This window comes from Octopus sinensis, linkage group LG26 (assembly GCF_006345805.1).
Source record: "Octopus sinensis linkage group LG26, ASM634580v1, whole genome shotgun sequence".
NCBI classification, from domain to species: Eukaryota; Metazoa; Mollusca; class Cephalopoda; order Octopoda; family Octopodidae; genus Octopus; species Octopus sinensis.
Genome location: NC_043022.1, coordinates 19,662,934 through 19,682,933, shown reverse-complemented (window position 1 = coordinate 19,682,933; position 20,000 = coordinate 19,662,934). Strand labels below are relative to the sequence as shown.

Genomic DNA, 20,000 nt, shown 5'->3' with positions numbered 1-20,000 from the left:
CGGACCAATTCTGATGTTACACCAGTAAAAAAAAAAAAGGGGGGCGATCCTTCGGTATAACTACACAGGTCACTTTGTTTACATTTCTGAAGATAACAGAAACCCTTTTCTCCCACCCCTAACCCTAACCCTAACACAAACCCTAACCCAAACACAAACCCTAACCCTAACCTCCCATAAATAAAAAGCAAACAAACAGTTTCTTGAAATGTATCCGATACTTCTGGTACTTACACCGGTACTTATACCGAAGTTATGCCAAAAAGGAGAAAGGGGCTCTCTACCCCTTTTTGACCAGGCTCCCGTGGCTTTTATGGGCTTTTCCACGAGTAACCTTTCGAAGCGCCTCCCTCTATGGGGAGTTTTATTTGTTATATTTTTCGTTGTTATTTCGAATGTTTACACGGACCTTTCTTTCGGACAAAACCCTTTGTACTTTTCGTCCTGCATTTGTCCTTACATATTTCTTTGATTTATGTTAGCCCTTGTGGCCAATAAACCAGAATTAATTATTATTATTATTATTAATCGGCAGAATTTACGAAAATTATTCAAGAGCAGAGTTTCGTGCATAACACTAATCACTTTCATAGACAAATATATAGATAGTAAAATGTGTCACAGGATGTCGACAAAAAAGGATCCGTCTCTCTCTCTCTCTCTCTCTCTCTCTCTTTTACTTGTTTCAGTCATTTGACTGCGGCCATGCCGGAGCACCGTCTTTAGTCGAGCAAATCAACCCCCAGGACTTATTCTTTGTAAGCCTAGTACTTATTCTCTCGGTCTCTTTTGCCGAACCGCTGAGTTACGGAGACGTAAACACACCAGCATCGGTTGTCAAGTGATGTTGGGGGGGGGGGAACACAGGCCCACAAACACACATATATACATATATATATATATTTATATATATATATATATATATATAATATATATATATACATATACACGACAGGCTTCTTTCAGTTTCCGTCTACCAAATCCACTCACAAGGCTTTGGTCTGCCCGAGGCAATAGCAGAAGGCACTTGCCCAAGGTGCCACGCAGTGGGACTGAACCCGGAACCATGTGGTTGTTAGCAAGCTACTTACCACACAGCCACTCCTACGCCTATCCCTCGTCAGTTATCGATTAAAAATCATCATAGTCTCGATGCCTTAATCCATAAATAGTTCAATTTGGTGGCGTATATATAAATATATGTGCGTGTACCCAAGTTGTAAGAACTGGCGGGAACACAGGAGAAAAGAAACCTTAACAAAATTCGGTGCTCTTCAAGCGAAATCCTTGGCAATATTTTGTCACTCGTCAGTTTTTCCGCCGTTTTCCACACCTACATCGAACCAACGGCTTAATGGCCCTTTACTGCGTTTCCTTAATACGTTGTAGCCAAGTAAATCAGATATATAAATCACAACCAAACAACTATGTCAACAGTCCCCTTATCCTCTACTGGGCTAGTCAGTCAAAAAAAAAAAAAAAAGAAAAGAAAAATTCCCTTTTCACTTATCTAAGAAATTACCACCTTCACCATCACCGCCACTACCATCACCTTCATCACTACTGTCACCGCCGCCATCGTAATCACCAACACCATTTCACTCTTGTTGACCTCTCTGTTTCCCTTCCTTTCGTTCTACCTTTTACCCTTTCCGTCTTCTTTCTTCTCTCTATCGTTAAATCTCCCTATTTCTTTCTGTTCTGCCCTACCTTTTTTCTCCCATTAATTTTGTCAAACTTTCTTTCACACGCTTTTCTTATTATCCGTCTCTCTCTCTCTCTCTCTGACTTATTCTCTCTTTCCCTTTAACATACTTTCATCATACACTATCACTGTATTTTCTACTCAATAACTCCCGCTTTCTCTCATACACACATATACACATATACACCCCCTCTCTGTTTCAGTTTCTTTCTCTTACCATTTCTCCCTGACCACTTTTCTATACAGCTTTTTTTTCACTTACGCAGAACAAACAAAACAATATACGAATGACGAAAATGAAACTTTCCGTACAAAGAAAACTATAACAGGATATAAAAAATATAGATATTAATTCAATTGCATTTCCACCACAGACCAACTTAACACGTTATCATGAAGGTCCTTCTCGTAATCTCCAGCTTGCTCTTCTGTTATGTGGCAGTGACTTCGGTTCATGGAGAAGAAGAAGGTAAATACATTTATACACATATCTGTCTGTCTGTCTACCTATCTAACTATCAACTGCGTTTGACAGTCCTTGTTCCGTTTGTACCTCCAGCATGGCCGTACTCATATGACTGGGATCTGTAAAAGAATAAAATAATACAAGCATTAACCACAAAGTCTGCTAAAACATTTTTTCACCGCCCAACTTTTATTTGTTTATCGAGCAGGTGCTACTATTTCGACGGTTTCCTTTAGATGCGTAGTTACATATTTGGTAACCCTAAATTATAGAGTCGGAATTTAACCAAAATTATATTCATGTGCCAAAAAAACCGCAATTTCTTCGCTTCTGTATGTTTTAAGCAGCGCAAATTTCGACTTTGCGAAAAGAACACATAAACACACGCACCACACAAAACAAAAACCGGGAATATACAAAAACAGTCGTGTTCTGCTGTGTAAATGAAACGATTAAGTCTTTGTTTAAAAGTATTAAATAAACATTTTAATCTGATTGTTGTATTCCTGCACATTAAAATGTTCCCCAAACTAAATATCTTTCATATTCGGATAAATCAGTTTTTATTCCGTAACAAATCACTGGAATCTTTCAGAATAAATCAGTTCGATCTTTTCGTCATTTCACAAATAAATTAAACTTTTATTTCATTGAAGTTTAATGCCAATTATCTAACTTTCACTGCGTGATCTTAATGCGAAAGATGTCCCTCAAGGGTAGATGAAACACAGTCACCCACTTATGACGTCATGTACTTAAATTACTGAGATTCATTAAAACTAAATTACGGTTGTACATGTGTATTTTAGACGTAAAGCAGCACATTAGAATTTTTATACGCAGTATGAGATTCCATGCGTAGAGTGTAACTAATATTTTATGAACCAGCCTGTGATTTATCGAAAACTAAAGAAATTGATGTAAATACTGCTTTATAGTATATTTTATGGTACGGCGATGTTTCGCATGAAACTTTGCCTATGGTACTTCTATGAACAGGGGTCCCGCTGCGCGCACTCGCGCATCCGCGCTAGGCGGCGAGCTGGCAGAAACGTTAGCACGTCGGGTGAAATGCGTAGTCGTATTTCGCCTGCTGTTACATTCTGAGTTCAAATTCCGCCGAGGTCGACTTTGCCTTTTATCCTTTCGGAGTCGATATAATCGACTTAATCCGTTTGTCTGTTCTTGTTTGTCCTCTCTGTGTTTATCCCCTTGTGGGTAGTAAAGAAAAATAGCTAGCTAGTCGTAAGTAGTCGATCCTACAACGACTTGCGCGTATGTTTGTATTTCAAGGCTGAATACATACCAAAGAAAATTAAATAATATTTTTCGAACAAAGTAAATAATTTTTTAAACTAAGTAAATAAATTATTTTTATTTACAAACTGGGGATCTTTTCCTTTTGAACGGCACTTTGTAACTTAATTTCTAGGTAACTAAAAAGTTTTAAACTTCGTATACTGGTAGAATGTGTTTATAAAACATCATTTTCTCTTGGCTTTATTGAGAAAATTCTATAGGTTGTAAGATATTTAGTCTTTGATTTCGAGTATTTCGGCAATTTTAACCAATCGCTGACGTCCGTTTAGGTAAATAACATTCTGTGCATAATGAATATGTCCCTCCTTTAAGAAACAGATTGGGTTTACTCTTTTACTCTTTTACTTGTTTCAGTCAGTTAACTGCGGCCATGCTGGAGCACCGCCTTTAGTCGAGCAAATCAACCCCCAGGACTTATTCTTTGTAAGCCCAGTACTTATTCTATCGGTCTCTTTTGCCGAACCGTTAAGTGACGGGGACATAAACACACCAGCATCGGTTGTCAAGCAATGCTAGGGGGACAAACACAGACACACTAACACACACACACACACACACACACACACATACATATATATATATATATATATATATATATATATAATATATATATATATATATATATATTTATTTATTTACATTTGTGAAGAAAAAAGATACCGGCGTTGGTTGTGTTACGTCCCTGTAATATAACGGTTCGGCAAAAATGAACCAGTAAAATAATAAGTATGAGATTATTATTTCTTCAGCATGGCCGCAACAAGTGAAAACTAACAGGTGAAAATTTTCTGATGCGCTAACAATCCCGCCAGCTTGCCGTCGTTGAAGGTTTCTGATTTAGACACAAGGCTAGCAGATTTAAAGAGAAGTGGTTAGTTGACGCTATCGACCCCCAGTACTTCTTGTTCCCCCAAAAGATGAAAGGCAAATCGGACCTTGACGGGATTTCAACGCATAAAAAGCGATGTTGGGGGGGGGAGGGACAAACACATAAACAGACACATATATATACATGTATATATATATATATATATATATATATACATATATACGACGGGCTTCTTTCAGTTTCCGTCTACCAAATCCACTCACAAGGCTTTGGTCGGCCCGAGGCAATAGTAGAAGACACTTGCCCAAGGTGTGAAGAATACAAATTTGCAAAAATTTTCTGGAAATGCACAAAAATAAAAAAAAAATTTATGTGGCGTTATATAGGGTGCTTAAAAGAAGAATTCCGTTCTATATTTTGTGCTCCCCCCCTCTACCCGCGATAAAAAGAAAACGCGAAGTTCATTTCGGTGGAATTTGAACTTAGAACCTACAGTACCGCACATAAAACCTTTTTTTTTTTAATAAATAACCTTCATTTAAGCATTTATTTCAACGGTTATTTTGGCCCGCGAACATTTGCTGACACCTGACTGTTTTTTGACTACAAAGTGAAAGCGGATCCTATATATTTTAAATATCCCCATTTTAACTTTTAAATTGGCGGAACTCGGGTTTTATCATTCTTATATAATCTCTCTTGGGAATTTTCAGACAAATTTTTGCGAATTTGTGTCCAACACACGGGAAATTCATACGATTGTGCAAAAAAAAAAAAAAAGTTGGTACTACTTAAGAAGAGTGGTCCCAGTGCGCGCACTCGCGTAGTCACGCATCTGCGCTAGCTAGTCGTGACTAGTCGATCCTACAACGACTACCTATCAAAGTAAATAAAACACAAAATAAACATTTTTTTACACAAAGTAAATAATTTTTTAAAACAAATATGGCGCAGGAGTGACTGTGTGGTAAGTAGCTTGTTTACCAACCACATGGTTCCGGGTTCAGTCCCACTGCGTGGCATCTTGGGCAAGTGTCTTCTGCTATAGCCCTGGGTCGACCAATGCCTTGTGAGTGGATTTGGTAGACGGAAACTGAAAGAAGCCTGTCGTATATATGTATATATATATATATATATATATATATATATATATATTTCTTTACTACCCACAAGGGGCTAAACATAGAGGGGACAAACAAGGACAGACAAAGGGATTAAGTCGATTACATCGACCCCAGTGCGTAACTGGTACTTAATTTATCGACCCCGAAAGGATGAAAGGCAAAGTCGACCTCGGCGGAATTTGAACCCAGAACACTTAACGGCAGACGAAATACGGCTACGCATTTCGCCCGACGTGCTAACGTTTCTGCCAGCTCGCATATATATATGTGTATGTGTTTGTGTGTGTGTATTTGTCCCCCTAGCATTGCTTGACAACCGATGCTGGTGTGTTTACGTCCCCGTCACTTAGCGGTTCGGCAAAAGAGAGACCGATAGAATAAGTACTGGGCTTACGAAAAAGAATAAGTCCCGGGGTCGAGTTGCTCGATTAAAGGCGGTGCTCCGGCATGGCCGCAGTCAAATGACTGAAACAAGTAAAAGAGTAAAAGAGTAAAGTAAATAAAACACAAAAACACAAAGTAAATAATTTTTTAAACAAAGTAAATAAAACACAGCTGTTGTTTCTAGCATATCTCCTGACACGTGATACCGTCCCCGTTTCTTTTGTCAGCCTGATATGAAATTTACGTGATTAACTAACTTTCTCGTTTCTTTTGTCACGCTGACATTTATGCCTTCCCAGATTTCTCTCCCCATAAAACATTTAATGAAATGAGGATGCACCCAAGGGACCGTCCGTAGGCAATCTTTCGTCTCTAGTAGACCTTTCCGTCGATTTCCGTAAAAAACATTTTTTTTTTTTTACATATGGGCTTGCGGGAACTTTTGAAGTAATGAGAGCGAAAGAGACTAAGAGAAAGCGATTGTATGACGAGGGAAGTTCTTTTGAAGTTACCGTGCATGGCAAGCATTGATGTACATGTGTGTGTGTGTGTGTGTGTGTTTGATGGGGTGTGGGAGACCGCAAGCCCATATGTAAAAAAAAAAAAAAGAAGTTTTTTACGGAAATCGACGGAAAGGTCTACTAGAGACGAAAGATCGCCCGTCCGTATTTTAAACTCTGAATAAAAGAGGAAAAAAAAAAAATTCGAAGAGTGGAACTGTTAGGATTTTTTGCGGCGGCGGCGGCGGCGGGAAGGGGTTGAAAAAATTGAAAGCAATTCGTATTTTCTTAATCGTATGAATTCTCGTATGTAGAACAATTCTCAAAAATTTTCTGGAAATTCCAAAATATAAGAAAGGTGTGAAGGTTATATGCGGTTATACATTAACCTCATTCATGTTTTCAATCTTGAACAACAACTTCCACAACGACGACGACGCTTAAATAAAAAAAAAAAAGTATTCGGTAACCCTGTAGGATAGAGTCGGAAATTAACTAGCTAATCAAAAACTGTAATTTTTTTTCGTATTTGTACGTACATACGTTTATGAATTTATGTTGCAAGATTCCTGATGTGAAACTGTTGAAACAGATATTAGTGTATTTCGGGATGGTCTTTTTCTTTTTTTTTTTTAGCAAATAAACACACGCACTGTATATTCGTTCTTCACTTGTTTATTATTGTTCTTATTTTAACTCATGTCCGTTGTCCGAAAATCTTTCGTCACACATCTGTGACCTCTTCAGCGACACTTTCCGTCCTCGTCTGAGCACCTGCTCTGTTTAGTCCGTTCTAATGAGGCCACAGATGTATTACAAAAGATTTCCGGACAGTATTACACGAATAAAGAACGAATGTATATGCACAGGTAAGCACATAGGTGCAAAACAGTACTCGAATACCGAAGGTAGAGTAACATATTTTTTGTTAAAGCTGCAAAACTATCGCAGAACTGCCATAACATTATATTATATGTACAATTACGATTTTGATTCAGTATTTATCTGTCCTATGAACTGGAACGTGAAACTATAGTTCTGTGATAATTTTGCAGCTTTAATAAAAGGTAGATAGGAGTACTCCGTCGGTTACGACGATGAGGGTCCCAGCTGATACGATCAACGGAACAGCTTGCTCGTGGAATTAACGTGTAAGTGACTGAGCACTCCACAGACACGTGCACCCTTAACGTAGTTCTCGGGGATATTCAGCGTGACACAGAGAGTGACAAGGCCGGCCCTTTGAAATACAGGTACAACAGTAACAGGAAGTAAGAGTGAGAGAAAGTTGTAGTGAAAGAGTACAGCAGGGATCACCACCATCCCTGCCGGAACCTCGTGAAGCTTTAGGTGTTTTCGTTCAATAAACACTCACAACGCCCGGTCTGGGAATCGAAACCGCGATCCTATGACCGCGAGTCCGCTGCCCTAACCACTGGGCCATTGCGCCTCCACTTAATAAAAGGTATGTACACACACACACATACATATACACCGTATTTGTTAGATGCTCCTTTTTTTTTGTAAAAAAATTGCCTCGAAAAAATTACACCTGGGTCCTATAAGCGAAGTTGAGCTTCCCATATGTGAATTTTATTCCTGACTTTCACTTTCTCTTGAATATACGTTTCAGCAATTTGGGTTTTTCTGAATATGGCTGTTAGGCTTTTAATGCCAACAGGGTGTATCCATTTACGTTACAACTACGTATTTCTGCGTCACAATCTAATTAGTAATCTGTTTTTTTCTGTCATGTTTTTATCTTTCTCTTTTCTGGCAAGCACAACAGCTATTCGATACTACGTATGTTTTAACATTCACAAAGAGTTAATTTCGGTAAATTTCTGTACGATTTTCACTAAGAAAAAAACTCCCAAAAAACTTTTTTTTTTTTTTGCGTGGAATCAAGTACCCTGACCTCCTAATATGCTGCAAATCTTTTATTTTGGTTAGGAAAAAAAAAAAAGCCCCCCCCCCATCCCTCGAATTTCAAACGCGTTTCATGAAATTTTGGTATATTACTGGAACATAACTAGAGATTTCTGCACTCACCCACACGACTTTGGATGATCGTAACGTGTTCAGAAAAATAGATAGTTTTTAATGAAATTTTCAATGAATATGTGTTATCTCGGTTGTCAAGCAATGCTAGGGGGACAAACACAGACACACAAACACATACACACACATACATATATATATATACATATATACGACAGGCTTCTTTCAGTTTCCGTCTACCAAATCCACTCACAAGGCATTGGTCGGCCCGGGGCTATAGCAGAAGACACTTGCCCAAGATGCCACGCATTTTATTTATTTATTTATTTTATTTATTTATTTATTTATTCATTTATTTATTTATTTATTTGTATGACGAAGGTTAGCAGACGACATCTTCGAAATCTCTGTCATTCCTCTTTCTTCTTTATAATAAACAATGTACACGGCTAAAAAGTATTGAGTAAATTCTCCAGCTGAATGTTGAATTGTTTTTGTATATAAATTTGACATAAAAACAAACATTAATGTGGATGCTTTTGTATGGTCTCTCTCTCTCTCTCTCTGTATATACACACGCACACAAACACTCACACACGCACACACACACAGAGTAAAAGGTGGCTTATTTGCAGTTTACAACCGATCGACAGATGTCACTAAAGCGACTGAGGGTGCTGTTTGGCACCAGTATTGCTAGAAATGAGAGTGAAAACAACTCAATAACCACAGAAAGTACTTATCTTAAGACTGACAAGTTGTTTGTACAGAAAGTATTTATATCCTAGCTTTCTTTAAACAGACAATATTATAGCATATTTTTAAAAATATTCTTAAGTGAGAATGACTTTTTTTCAAGTGCATTCAACATATCTCACCTCCAAAGATTTGGCTGCTATTTCTAGCAGCCCTGCTACCGCATAACAGCTATTTGTGATAAAGGATCCGAAATAACTGTTACATGGTAGTAGGGCATGCAAGAAAAACCCAAATCTTTCCTTTTCTGGGGAAAGGAGCCGTTTACATGGATGTCACATTCATTGAAAGCATGCGAAATAACCCTGGAAAAGAAAAGAAACCCTTACAAAACAAAACTCCATTGCTGGGAAACTCAGATTCCCTGGTGACCGAACAGGTCATGGGGAAGACCGGTTTATGGAATTACTTTAGGGTTTAGCTTCATGGTGTATCATCAGTTCCCAAAAGCTTGTTGCTCCCCACCTGTCCATAAAGGATTTAGATTTATGTCATATTGTCAGATCCCAAAAATCTGTCGGCCCATGACCTCTTAAAAATATATTAAAAGGTCATGAGCCAACAGGTTATATATATATATATACTATATAACAGTTATTTCGGATCCTTTATCACAAATAGCTGTTATGTGGTAGCAGGGCTGTTAGAAATGGCAGCCAAATCTTTGGAGGTGAGATATGTTGAATGCACTTGAAAAAAACCTATATATATATATATCCTGGGACATATATATATATATATATATACATATGGAGGCATATGGCCTAGTGGTTAGAGCAGCGGACTCGCGGTTGTGGGGTCGCAGGTTCGAATCTCAGACCGGGCGATGTGTGTGTTTATGAGCAAAACACATGGCTCTGGCAGAAGGTAATGGTGAACTTCTGCTGACTCTTTTGCCACAACTTTCTCTCATTCTTTCCTCCTGCATCTTGCAGCTCACCTGCGATGGACCGGCGTCCCCTACAGGTGGGGAACCTATACGCCAAGGAAACTGGGAAACCGGCCCTTATGAGCCAGGCATGGCTCGAGAAGGAACAAACAAACATATATATATATATAAAATTCTTTTACTTGATTCAGTCATTTTATTGTGGCCATGCTGGAGGCATTGCCTAACAAATCGACCCTAGAACTTATTCCTGGTAAGCTTAGTACTTATTCTATCAGCCTCTTCTGCCGAACCACTAAGTTATGTGGATGTAAACACTCCAACATTGGTTGTCAAGCATTGGTGAACACACACACACACAATGGGCTTCTTTCAGTTTCCGTCTACAAAAATCAACTCACAAGGCTTTGGTTGACCTGAGACTACAGTAGAAGACACTTGCCCAAAGTGACATGCAATGGGACTGAACCTGGAACCATGCGATTGGGACGCAAATTCTTACCACACTTCCACGCCTATATGTATATATCTTTTATGTTGTATCTGTTTCAGTCATAAGATTGTGGCCATGCTGGGGCACCATCTTGAAGAATTTTTAGTACTTATTGGTACTTATTTGGTACTTATTTGGTACTTATTTCTTCTATCATATATATATATATATATAGCTATAATTATAATTAAGGGTGTCTAAAAGATACTAATATGCTAGATATAGCAGCCAAAACTTAACTCTAAAATCACATTAAATGTTCATATAGTACCAGGTGCTATATGAACATTTAATGTGGTTTTAGAGTCAAGTTTTGGCTGCTATATCTAGTATGGTAGTATCTTTTAGATACCCTTAATTATAATAATAATTATTACCTAAGAGGTTTTTATTCCCATGCTAACCACTTGATATGATTGGTATTTTAAATAACAATCTAATCCTTATATACATATATATATATATATGATGGGCTTCTTTCAGTCTCTGTCTACCAATCCACTAACAAAGCTTTGGCTAGCCCGGGGCCATAGTAGAAGACACTTACCTAAGGTGCCATGTTGTTGGAAGCAAACTTCTAACCACGCAGTCACACTGGTGCCTTTGTTTTATTTATTATTTTTTTTTGTACACCAGCTAACATTTAAAATATAATATGACCTAGTTGCTTACATCAGATGATTTCTGTAAATAGATACATATCTACTGAACGTAAGCAATTATGTGTGCTCTGGTAGCCAATGTTCTGTTGTGTCAAAGTGACCCAATGAAAATGTGTGTGTGTGTGTGGTAAGTAGCTTGCTAACCAACCAAAAACAGACATAAAGACACACTCACATAAAAATCTATCTATCTACCTACCTCATTGGTTGGCTGGTTGGTTAGTTAGCTAGTTAGTTAACTAGCTAGTTAGCAAGTTAACTAGCTTGTTAGTTATCTAGTTAGTTTGTTAACCAGCTTGCTAGTCAGTTAGTTTGTTAACCAGCTAGCTAGCTGGTCAGTTAATTTGTTAACTAGCTAGCTAGTCAGTTTGTTAACTGGCTAATACATCTGTTTGTTTTGTACACCATCTGTCTTTGTCTTTTGTTTTTTTTGTAAACTCTCCTTATATACGTATATATATATATATATATATATATATATATATATATATATATGTCGTAAGACACCCACTGTTTTCGTCCTGTTTTTACCATTATTGTTTTTTTGTATTTCATTATTGTTTTTTGTATTTTATATTTGTGTGGCATCGTCCGTAGATTTAGGAAAGCTCTGAAGGGAGGCCAAACTCAACATTAAGAAAGTTAAAAAGCCAGGGAGCTCCGTCAGGTCACAACTATGTAGGACATGCTCCTTTAGGAATACCATGTGCACCAATGATAACCACATGGTATATAAGATTAACCCTTGGATTAAGTGTAGAACTACATACATACCCACACATATCACATTATCATCACCATCATCATCAAAGTTTAACGTCCGTTTTCCATGCTAGCATGGGTTGGACGGTTCGATTGGGGTCTGGTAAGCCATGGAGGCTGCGCCAGGTTCCAGTCTGATCTGGCAGTGTTTCAACAGCTGGATGCCCTTCCTAACGCCAACCACCCCGTGAGTGTAGTGGGTGCTTTATTCACGCCACTGGCACAGGTGCCAGGAGAGGCTGGCAACGGCCACAATCGGTTGGTGCTTTTTATGTGCCACCAGCACGGAAGCCAGTTTAGGCAGTGCTGGCATTAACCACGTATGGATGGTGCTTTTTATGTGCCAGAGGAGGCTGGCAACAGCCACAATTGGTTGGTGCTTTTTACGTGCCACCAGCACGGAAGCCAGTTAAGGCGGTGCTGGCATTAACCACGTACAAATGGTGCTTTTTGCGTGCCACCGGCACAGGTGCCAGAGGAGGCTGGCAATGGCCACAATTGGTTGGTGCTTTTTACGTGCCACCAGCACGGAAGCCAGTTAAGGCGGTGCTGGCATTAACCACGTACAAATGGTGCTTTTTGCGGCCACCGGCACAGGTGCCAGAGGAGGCTGGCAACGGCCACGATTGGTTGGTGCTTTTTACATGCCACCAGCACGGAAGCCAGTTAAGGCGGTACTGGCATTAACCATGTATGGATGGTGCTTTCTACGTGCCACCGGCACAGGTGCCGGAGGAGGCTGGCAACGGCCACGATTGGTTGGTGCTTTTTACATGCCACCAGCACGGAAGCCAGTTAAGGCGGTACTGGCATTAACCATGTATGGATGGTGCTTTTTACGTGCCACCGGCACAGGTGCCAGAGGAGGCTGGCAACTTCCACGATTGGTTGGTGCTTTTTACATGCCACCAGCATGGAAGCCAGTTAAGGTGGTACTGGCATTAACCATGTATGGATGGTGCTTTTTATTTGCCACCGGCACAGGTGCCAGAGAGGCTGGCAACGGCCACGATTGGTTGGTGCTTTTTACATGCCACCAGCACGGAAGCCAGTTAAGGCAGGCTTACCATTATGTACTGGCATTAACCATTGGATGGTGCTTTTTACGTGCCACCGGCACAGGTGCCAGAGGAGGCTGGCAACTGCCACGATTGGTTGGTGCTTTTTACATGCCACCAGCACGGAAGCCAGTTAAGGCGGTACTGGCATTAACCATGTACGGATGGTGCTTTTTACGTGCCAGAGGAGGCTGGTAACGGCCACGATTGGTTGGTGCTTTTTACATGCCACCAGCACGGAAGCCAGTTAAGGCGGTACTGGCATTAACCATGTATGGATGGTGCTTTTTACGTGCCACCGGCACAGGTGCCAAAGGAGGCTGGCAACGGCCACGATTGGTTTGGTGCTTTTTACATGCCACAAGCTTCAAGTTTCATTTTGTAAGTAACTGTGTGAGTATGTATGAGTGTAGGCCCACTAGTTTTGTTTTAGTGGCTGTGTGGTAAGAAGCTTGCTTCCCAACCACATATTTTTGATTCAGGCCCTCTGTGTGGTTCAGTGGGTAAGTGTCTTCTGTAGCCTAGGGCCAGCCAAAGACTTGTGAGTGGATTTAGTAGTCAGAAACTGAAAGAAGCCTGTCGTGTGTGTGTGTGTATATATATATATATATATGTGTGTGTGTGTGTGTGTGTGTGTATGTGTGTTTTTGTGTCTGTGTTTGTCCCCACCCACTACTGCTTGATAACAGGTGTTGGTGTGTTTACATCCCTGTAACTTAGCGGTTCAGCAAAAGAGGCCAGTAGAATAAGTACCACGCTTTTAAAAAATAAGTACTTGGGGGGGGGGTCGATTCATTCGCCTTAAAATTCAAGGTGGTGCCCCAGCATGGCCACAGTCTAATGACTGAGACAAGTAAAAGACAAAAGATAAAATGTGTAAGATAGGCACAGGAGTGGCTGTGTGGTAAGTAGCTTGTCTACCAACCATATGGTTCCGGGTTCAGTCCCACTGCGTGGCACCTTGGGCAAGTGTCTTCTACTATAGCCTCGGGTCAACCAAAGCCTTGTGAGTGGATTTGGTAGACGGAAACGGAAAGAAGCCCGTCATATATATGTATATATATATATATATGCGTGTGTGTGTTTGTGTGTCTGTGTTTGTCCCCTAGTGTTTATGTCCCCGTTACTTAGCGGTTCGGCAAAAGAGACCGATAGAATAAGTACTGGGCTTACAAAAGAATAAGTCCTGAGGTCGAGTTGCTCGATTAAAGGCGGTGCTCCAGCATGGCCGCAGTCAAATGACTGAAACAAGTAAAAGAGTAAAAGAGTAAAGATAGTTGTAGAAAAATCACCCATTTTTCTAAACATTATGAAGAAACTTATGTGGTTATGGTGAGGTTATCAAGAGCTGATACCATGTAAAAAGAGTACCTCTTATGTTCAGTGAAGAGGTTGGCATTAGGTAGAGCATCTAGCTGTAGAGACCCTATAAAAGCAGACGTTTGGACTTGGCTCATCCTCCACATAATGTGTTCATGTGAAACCATCCACGCCTTGCTGACGGGGTATTCAACACCATCGCAAAGTGGAGGTGCAATGGCTCAGTGGTTAGGGCAGTGGACTCGTGGTCAGAGGATCGCAGTTTCAATTCCCAGACTGGGCGTTGTGCGTGTTTATTGAGCGCAAACACCTAAAGCTCCACGAGGCTCTGGCAGGGGGTGTTGGCAACCCCTGTTGTACTCTTTCGCTCCAACTTTCTTTCACTCTTTCTTCCTGTCTCTTGTCCCCGACTTCCTATGCAACCCCCTGAGCCTGGATGCGCATTCATCCATCCATCGGTGTCGAGGGTTGACCTGCTTCCTCTCCTGCGCGTCTTACGAATAGCAAAGTATCACGTTTTAGACTTCTCCCACTAGGGACAAAGACCGCTTCGCTTAACAAACAAACACCATCGCCAATGGCAACATATTCTGTTCATTTTTAAGAAAAAACATTTTGTTTTCCTTTCGTTACAGATCATTCAAAATGTACAAAGTCCAAGGTTTGCATAAATAGTATCCAAACAAGATATGACAAATATCGTACCGATCATCTTAATGGTGAAGTTGAGGCTGAAGGATGTGAGTCGTAAGTTATTCTCTTCTATTTGTAATTGTTCTTTTTCCTTCTTCATTTCATTAAACATTTACTTGCTTTGCTGGTATAAATCTCTCTCTATATAAAGCTGTAGTTGTCTGTGTATAGCAGGTTTGGTAGCCTACAACTAACACTATCTCCGAGACCCTGCAGCATAAGTTGACCAAAATTGAGAGTATGATAGAAGAAGGCTTACTCTTCCTTCCGTAGAAGAAAAAATTCAAATCGGACCATGTTAACACCAAAAATTATTTACATCAAAAAGGTGCTTTTTTCTATGAAAATCCCTATTTTTTACGATTTTTTTACTTCTGTGTCGCCATTTTTCGGTGTATTTCAACCAGAAAAATGTTCACTTAAAGAGAATAACAAGCTACATCATCATCATCATCATCATCATCATCATCATCATCATCGTTTAACGTCCGTTTTCCACGCTAGCACGGGTTGGACGGTTCGACCGGGGTCTGGGAAGCCAGGGGCTGCTCCAGGCTCCAGTCTGATCTGGCAGAGTTTCTATGGCTGGATGCCCTTCCTAACGCCAACCACTCCGCGAGTGTAGTGGGTGCTTTTTACATAATGCAAAATTTTTACTTTTCAAAAATTCCAATTCTAAAGGGTCAAAACAAACCCGAGCAACGCCGGGCGATACTGCTAGTTGGAATGATACAGAGAAGATTAGGATGGTCTTCTGCATGGATGATGTGCAAATTCCTGAAGTGTTTCTTCTTGTATCTTTTACTTGTTTCAGTCATTAGACTGTGGACATGCTGGGGCACTCTAGTGATGAATTTTTAGTGAAATGACTCAACCCATGTACTTATTTTTTTGTTAAGTCTGATACTTATTCTATTGGCCTCTTTTGCTAAACTGCTAAGATATGGAGACGTTAATACACCAACATTGGTTATCAAATGGTGATGGGACACACACGCACGACAGGTTTCCTTCAGTTTCCATCCATCAAATCCACTCGCAAAGCTTTGATTGACTCAATGTTATAGTAGAAGACACTTGCCTAAGGTGTGAGACTGAGCCTAGAACCATGTGGTGAGGAATCAAACCCCTTTCCCATCCTCAGCCTAATTCTTGCCCTCTGGGTTCAGCCTTACAAGCTGTATAGTGCCCACTAGTGCTGGTACCATCAAACCCTTTTCCTATCCTCAGCCTAATTCTTGCCCTCTGGGTTCAGCCTTACAAGCTGTATAGTGCCCACTAGTGCTGGTACCATGAAAAAAAGAAGTACCTAACACATGCTATGAAATGGTTGAGGAAAGCATTAAGAAGGGCATCCAACTGTAAAATGTATGCCAAAGTAGACAATGAAGCATGATACCTATGAAATTCTGCCAAATCATCTAACCCATGCCAGCATGGAACATAGATGGTGTTGATGGTGATTGACCAACTCTTTAGCCGTCAGATTACTTTGTGAAATGTAATACTTATTTGTTCAGATGGTTTTGAATAAATCATGCATTATCTTGTAGCTTTGAGAGTTTGATGATATGATTGTTTTTTTTTTTAGAATGGCATTACAGGGTGGGTGTGAAAGTCCAGATCTCTCTTTACTCTCTCTCTCTCTCTCTCTCTCTTTTACTCTTTTACTTGTTTCAGTCATTTGACTGCGGCCATGCTGGAGCACCGCCTTTAATCGAGCAACTCGACCCCGGGACTTATTCTTTTGTAAGCCCAGTACTTATTCTATCGGTCTCTTTTTGCCGAACCGCTAAGTGACGGGGACGTAAACACACCAGCATCGGTTGTCAAGCAATGCTAGGGGGACAAACACAGACACACAAACATATACACACACGCATATATATATACATATATATACATATATATACATATATATACATATATATATATATATATATATATTATATATATATATATATATATAGGCGGAAACTGAAAAGACATTGTATATATATGGTAGACATTGTATATATATATATATATATACATATATACGATGGGCTTCTTTTCAGTTTCCGTCTACCAAATCCACTCACAAGGCATTGGTTGGCTCGAGGCTATAGTAGAAGACACTTGCCCAAAGTGCCACGCAGTGGGACTGAACCCGGAACCATGTGGTTGGTAAGCAAGCTACTAACCACACAGCCACTCCTGCGCCTATTTGATCTGGTCAATTTGGACATAAAAACCAGCAGAATATTTGAGCTGGATATGGCTGGTTTAACCCTTTAGCATTCTGATTACTCTGTCAAAGGTTATGCTTATTTATTCATGTCGTGTTGAAATAATTATTAAGTTGTAGTTTCGAGATTTCGATGATGCGATTGTTATTTTTAGAATTTTATTGTAGGGTAGGTGTGATATTCTGGATCTGGTTGGTTCGAATATAAAACATGATATGGCCAGTTTAAATGTTAAATTTTTAACTTAATTTTTGTACTTAGGCGCAGGAGTGGCTGTGTGGTAAGTAGCTTGCTAACCAACCACATGGTTCCGGGTTCAGTCCCGCTGTGTGGCATCTTGGGCAAGTGTCTTCTGCTATAGTCCCGGGCCGACCAATGCCTTGTGAGTGGATTTGGTAGACAGAAACTGAAAGAAGCCTGTCGTATATATGTATATATATATGTATGTATGTGTATGTGTGTTTGTGTCTGTGTGTCTGTGTTTGTCCCCCTAGCATTGCTTGACAACCGATGCTTAGCGGTTCGGCAAAAGAGACCGATAGAATAAGTACTGGGCTTACAAAGAATAAGTCCCGGGGTCGATTTGCTCGACTAAAGGCGGTGCTCCAGCATGGCCGCAGTCAAATGACTGAAACAAGTAAAAGAGTAAAAGAGAGAGAGTATTCATTATCGTCATTTACATCCTCATCTTCATCCTTGTATTATGTTTACTTTCCATCTTGGCATAGCAGCCAGATGTGAAATCATGGCTTGGCATTGTCATAACTGTCCAAGTTAGTTCTTAATCATTGGTACAGTCAGGGCTGGATCCAGACCCATAGAGGCCCTAAGCACTTAAAAAGTTTTGGTGCCCTCAAGTTATATGTAAATGGTTCAAAATCTAAAATGTAAACAATAATAAACCATAAAATACATTTTTATTTTCCAAAATGAAACAAAACTAACAATAAAATGGAAAATAATGTTTATTTTTGTATACTTCCACTTTATTTATATTTGAAATATTTTCTTCTTTGTTTTTTTTTAAAATTTAATTGCAAAGTTTTTCATGATATTGTTAAAATTACGGAGATGTACTTGCATAACGAGAGATGCAGCATGGAAAGTAAACATAATACAAGGATGAAGATGAGGATGTAAATGACGATGATGAATATTCAAAACCATCTGAACAAATAAGTATTACATTTGTCAGTGAACAGGTTGTGGTCTCAAAGCGACGAAAATATTTTGACAAATTAAATTTAAATGTCGAAGTGAATCTAATGGTTTTTTTGTGTGTTTCTTAAATGGCTTATAAACACCTTCGACGCTGCAATTGTTCAAATTAATTTTACGTAAAACTTCTGCTTCTATACTTAGTAGAGATAAAAGCATTACAAATATTAATTTAGCAAATTTAAAATGATTTCTTTTGTGCCATAAACCATTTTCATCTCTGTGGTGCCTCCATCTCTTGAAGCCCTAAAGCATGTTCTTATTTTGCTTAATGGTTAATCCAGTGCTGTTTATGGTCCCCTAAAATAGGTTGGATGATTAGGTATTGTTTGTTCACTTTCATGTTGTTGTTTACTGATGGATGCCCTTCCTTTCAGCAAGTATTGTATGGAACATACTGGGACCATTTTATCATAAGCACTGAGACCAGAAAAGGTTGGGTTCTGTTGGCCCTACATTTTTTTCTACTCATTCGCCAAACCATTTTACAGTTTTTTCTTTTTATCTAATTTAATATCAAAAGAAGAAAAAGATGAAAAAGAAAAACCATTGAAAAATGAGAAAAAAACCCCCCAAAATGTATAAAAGATCAGATTATCAAGAAAAAACCCACATAACAAATGGCGGTGCCCCAGCATGGCCACAGCTCATGAGCTGAAACCAGAATCAATCAATCAATCATAACTACCTGATCACGGTAACAAAAAGGATAAAAAAAAAGGTGGAGGAAATTAAGTAGCAGAAGATTGGGGCAGAGGGGCAGAGTTTACTAGGGTTAGGGTTTTATCATGGTACCATCACTGTGGACTGGTTGGTGGGGTGGATTTGTGGTGGCAAAATCTGGAAAGCATTGAACTAAAATATTTTGTAGTGGAATTCTGATTGCAATCCCCCTTTTCTAATTCTATATTTTGCCTCAATACATCAACCTTGTTGTATTGACTTGTAGAAACTAAAATAAAACAATCAAAATAAAACTAAATTCAGTGACCACCACCACAATTGCCAACTATCACCACTACTGCCACCACCACACCAGCAGCAGCAGCAGCAGCAGCAGCCGGCTAAGAATTTGGACCTGTCTTACCGGTCTTGTTGCTTAACAACAACAACAACAACAACAGCAGCAGCAGCAGCCACAGAAACCATGCCAAAACAGACATGGAGCCTGAACATTGCCAACTATCACCACTACTGCCACCATCACACCAGCAGCAGCAGCAGCAGCAGCCGGCTGAGAATTTGGACCTGGAGATCTCCATTTCCAGCGACTTCGAGGGCCACCTCCCAGTGGTGTTGGGCGTCAACGAAGAGTCCTCGACTACAACAAGATGACCAAAGTTTTTTTTTTTTTTTTTCAAGGTCTGGGGGTCTCCTGCCCCTAATCCCTAGACCATCACCTAATCACCCTTACCCGTCTTGTTGCTTAACAACAACAACAACAACAACAACAGCAGCAGCAGCAGCAGCCACAGAAACCATGCCAAAACAGACATGGAGCCTGAACAGCCCTTCAGCTGGCCAAATTTTATCAAGCTATCCAACCCATGCCAGCATGTAAAACAGATGTTAAATGATGATGATGATAGGCT

The 20,000-nt window shown here is 39.8% G+C and overlaps 1 protein-coding gene across 2 annotated transcripts in view; it reads left to right on the top strand.

The window, feature by feature from the left end:
• Window positions 1-1,933: 1,933 nt before the first annotated feature.
• LOC115224795 overlaps window positions 1,934-20,000 on the top strand; it is a 24,907-nt gene continuing 6,840 nt past the window's right edge. Inside the window, exons 1-2 of one of the 2 annotated variants that reach the window (XM_029795717.2) lie at window positions 1,934-2,169; window positions 14,903-15,016. In XM_029795717.2, coding sequence (XP_029651577.1) covers window positions 2,099-2,169; window positions 14,903-15,016 — 185 coding nt within the window. In that variant the 5' untranslated portion in view covers window positions 1,934-2,098. Of the gene's footprint in view, window positions 2,175-14,902; window positions 15,017-20,000 lie in introns of both variants that reach the window. The other variant, XM_029795716.2, reaches the window with a different exon arrangement.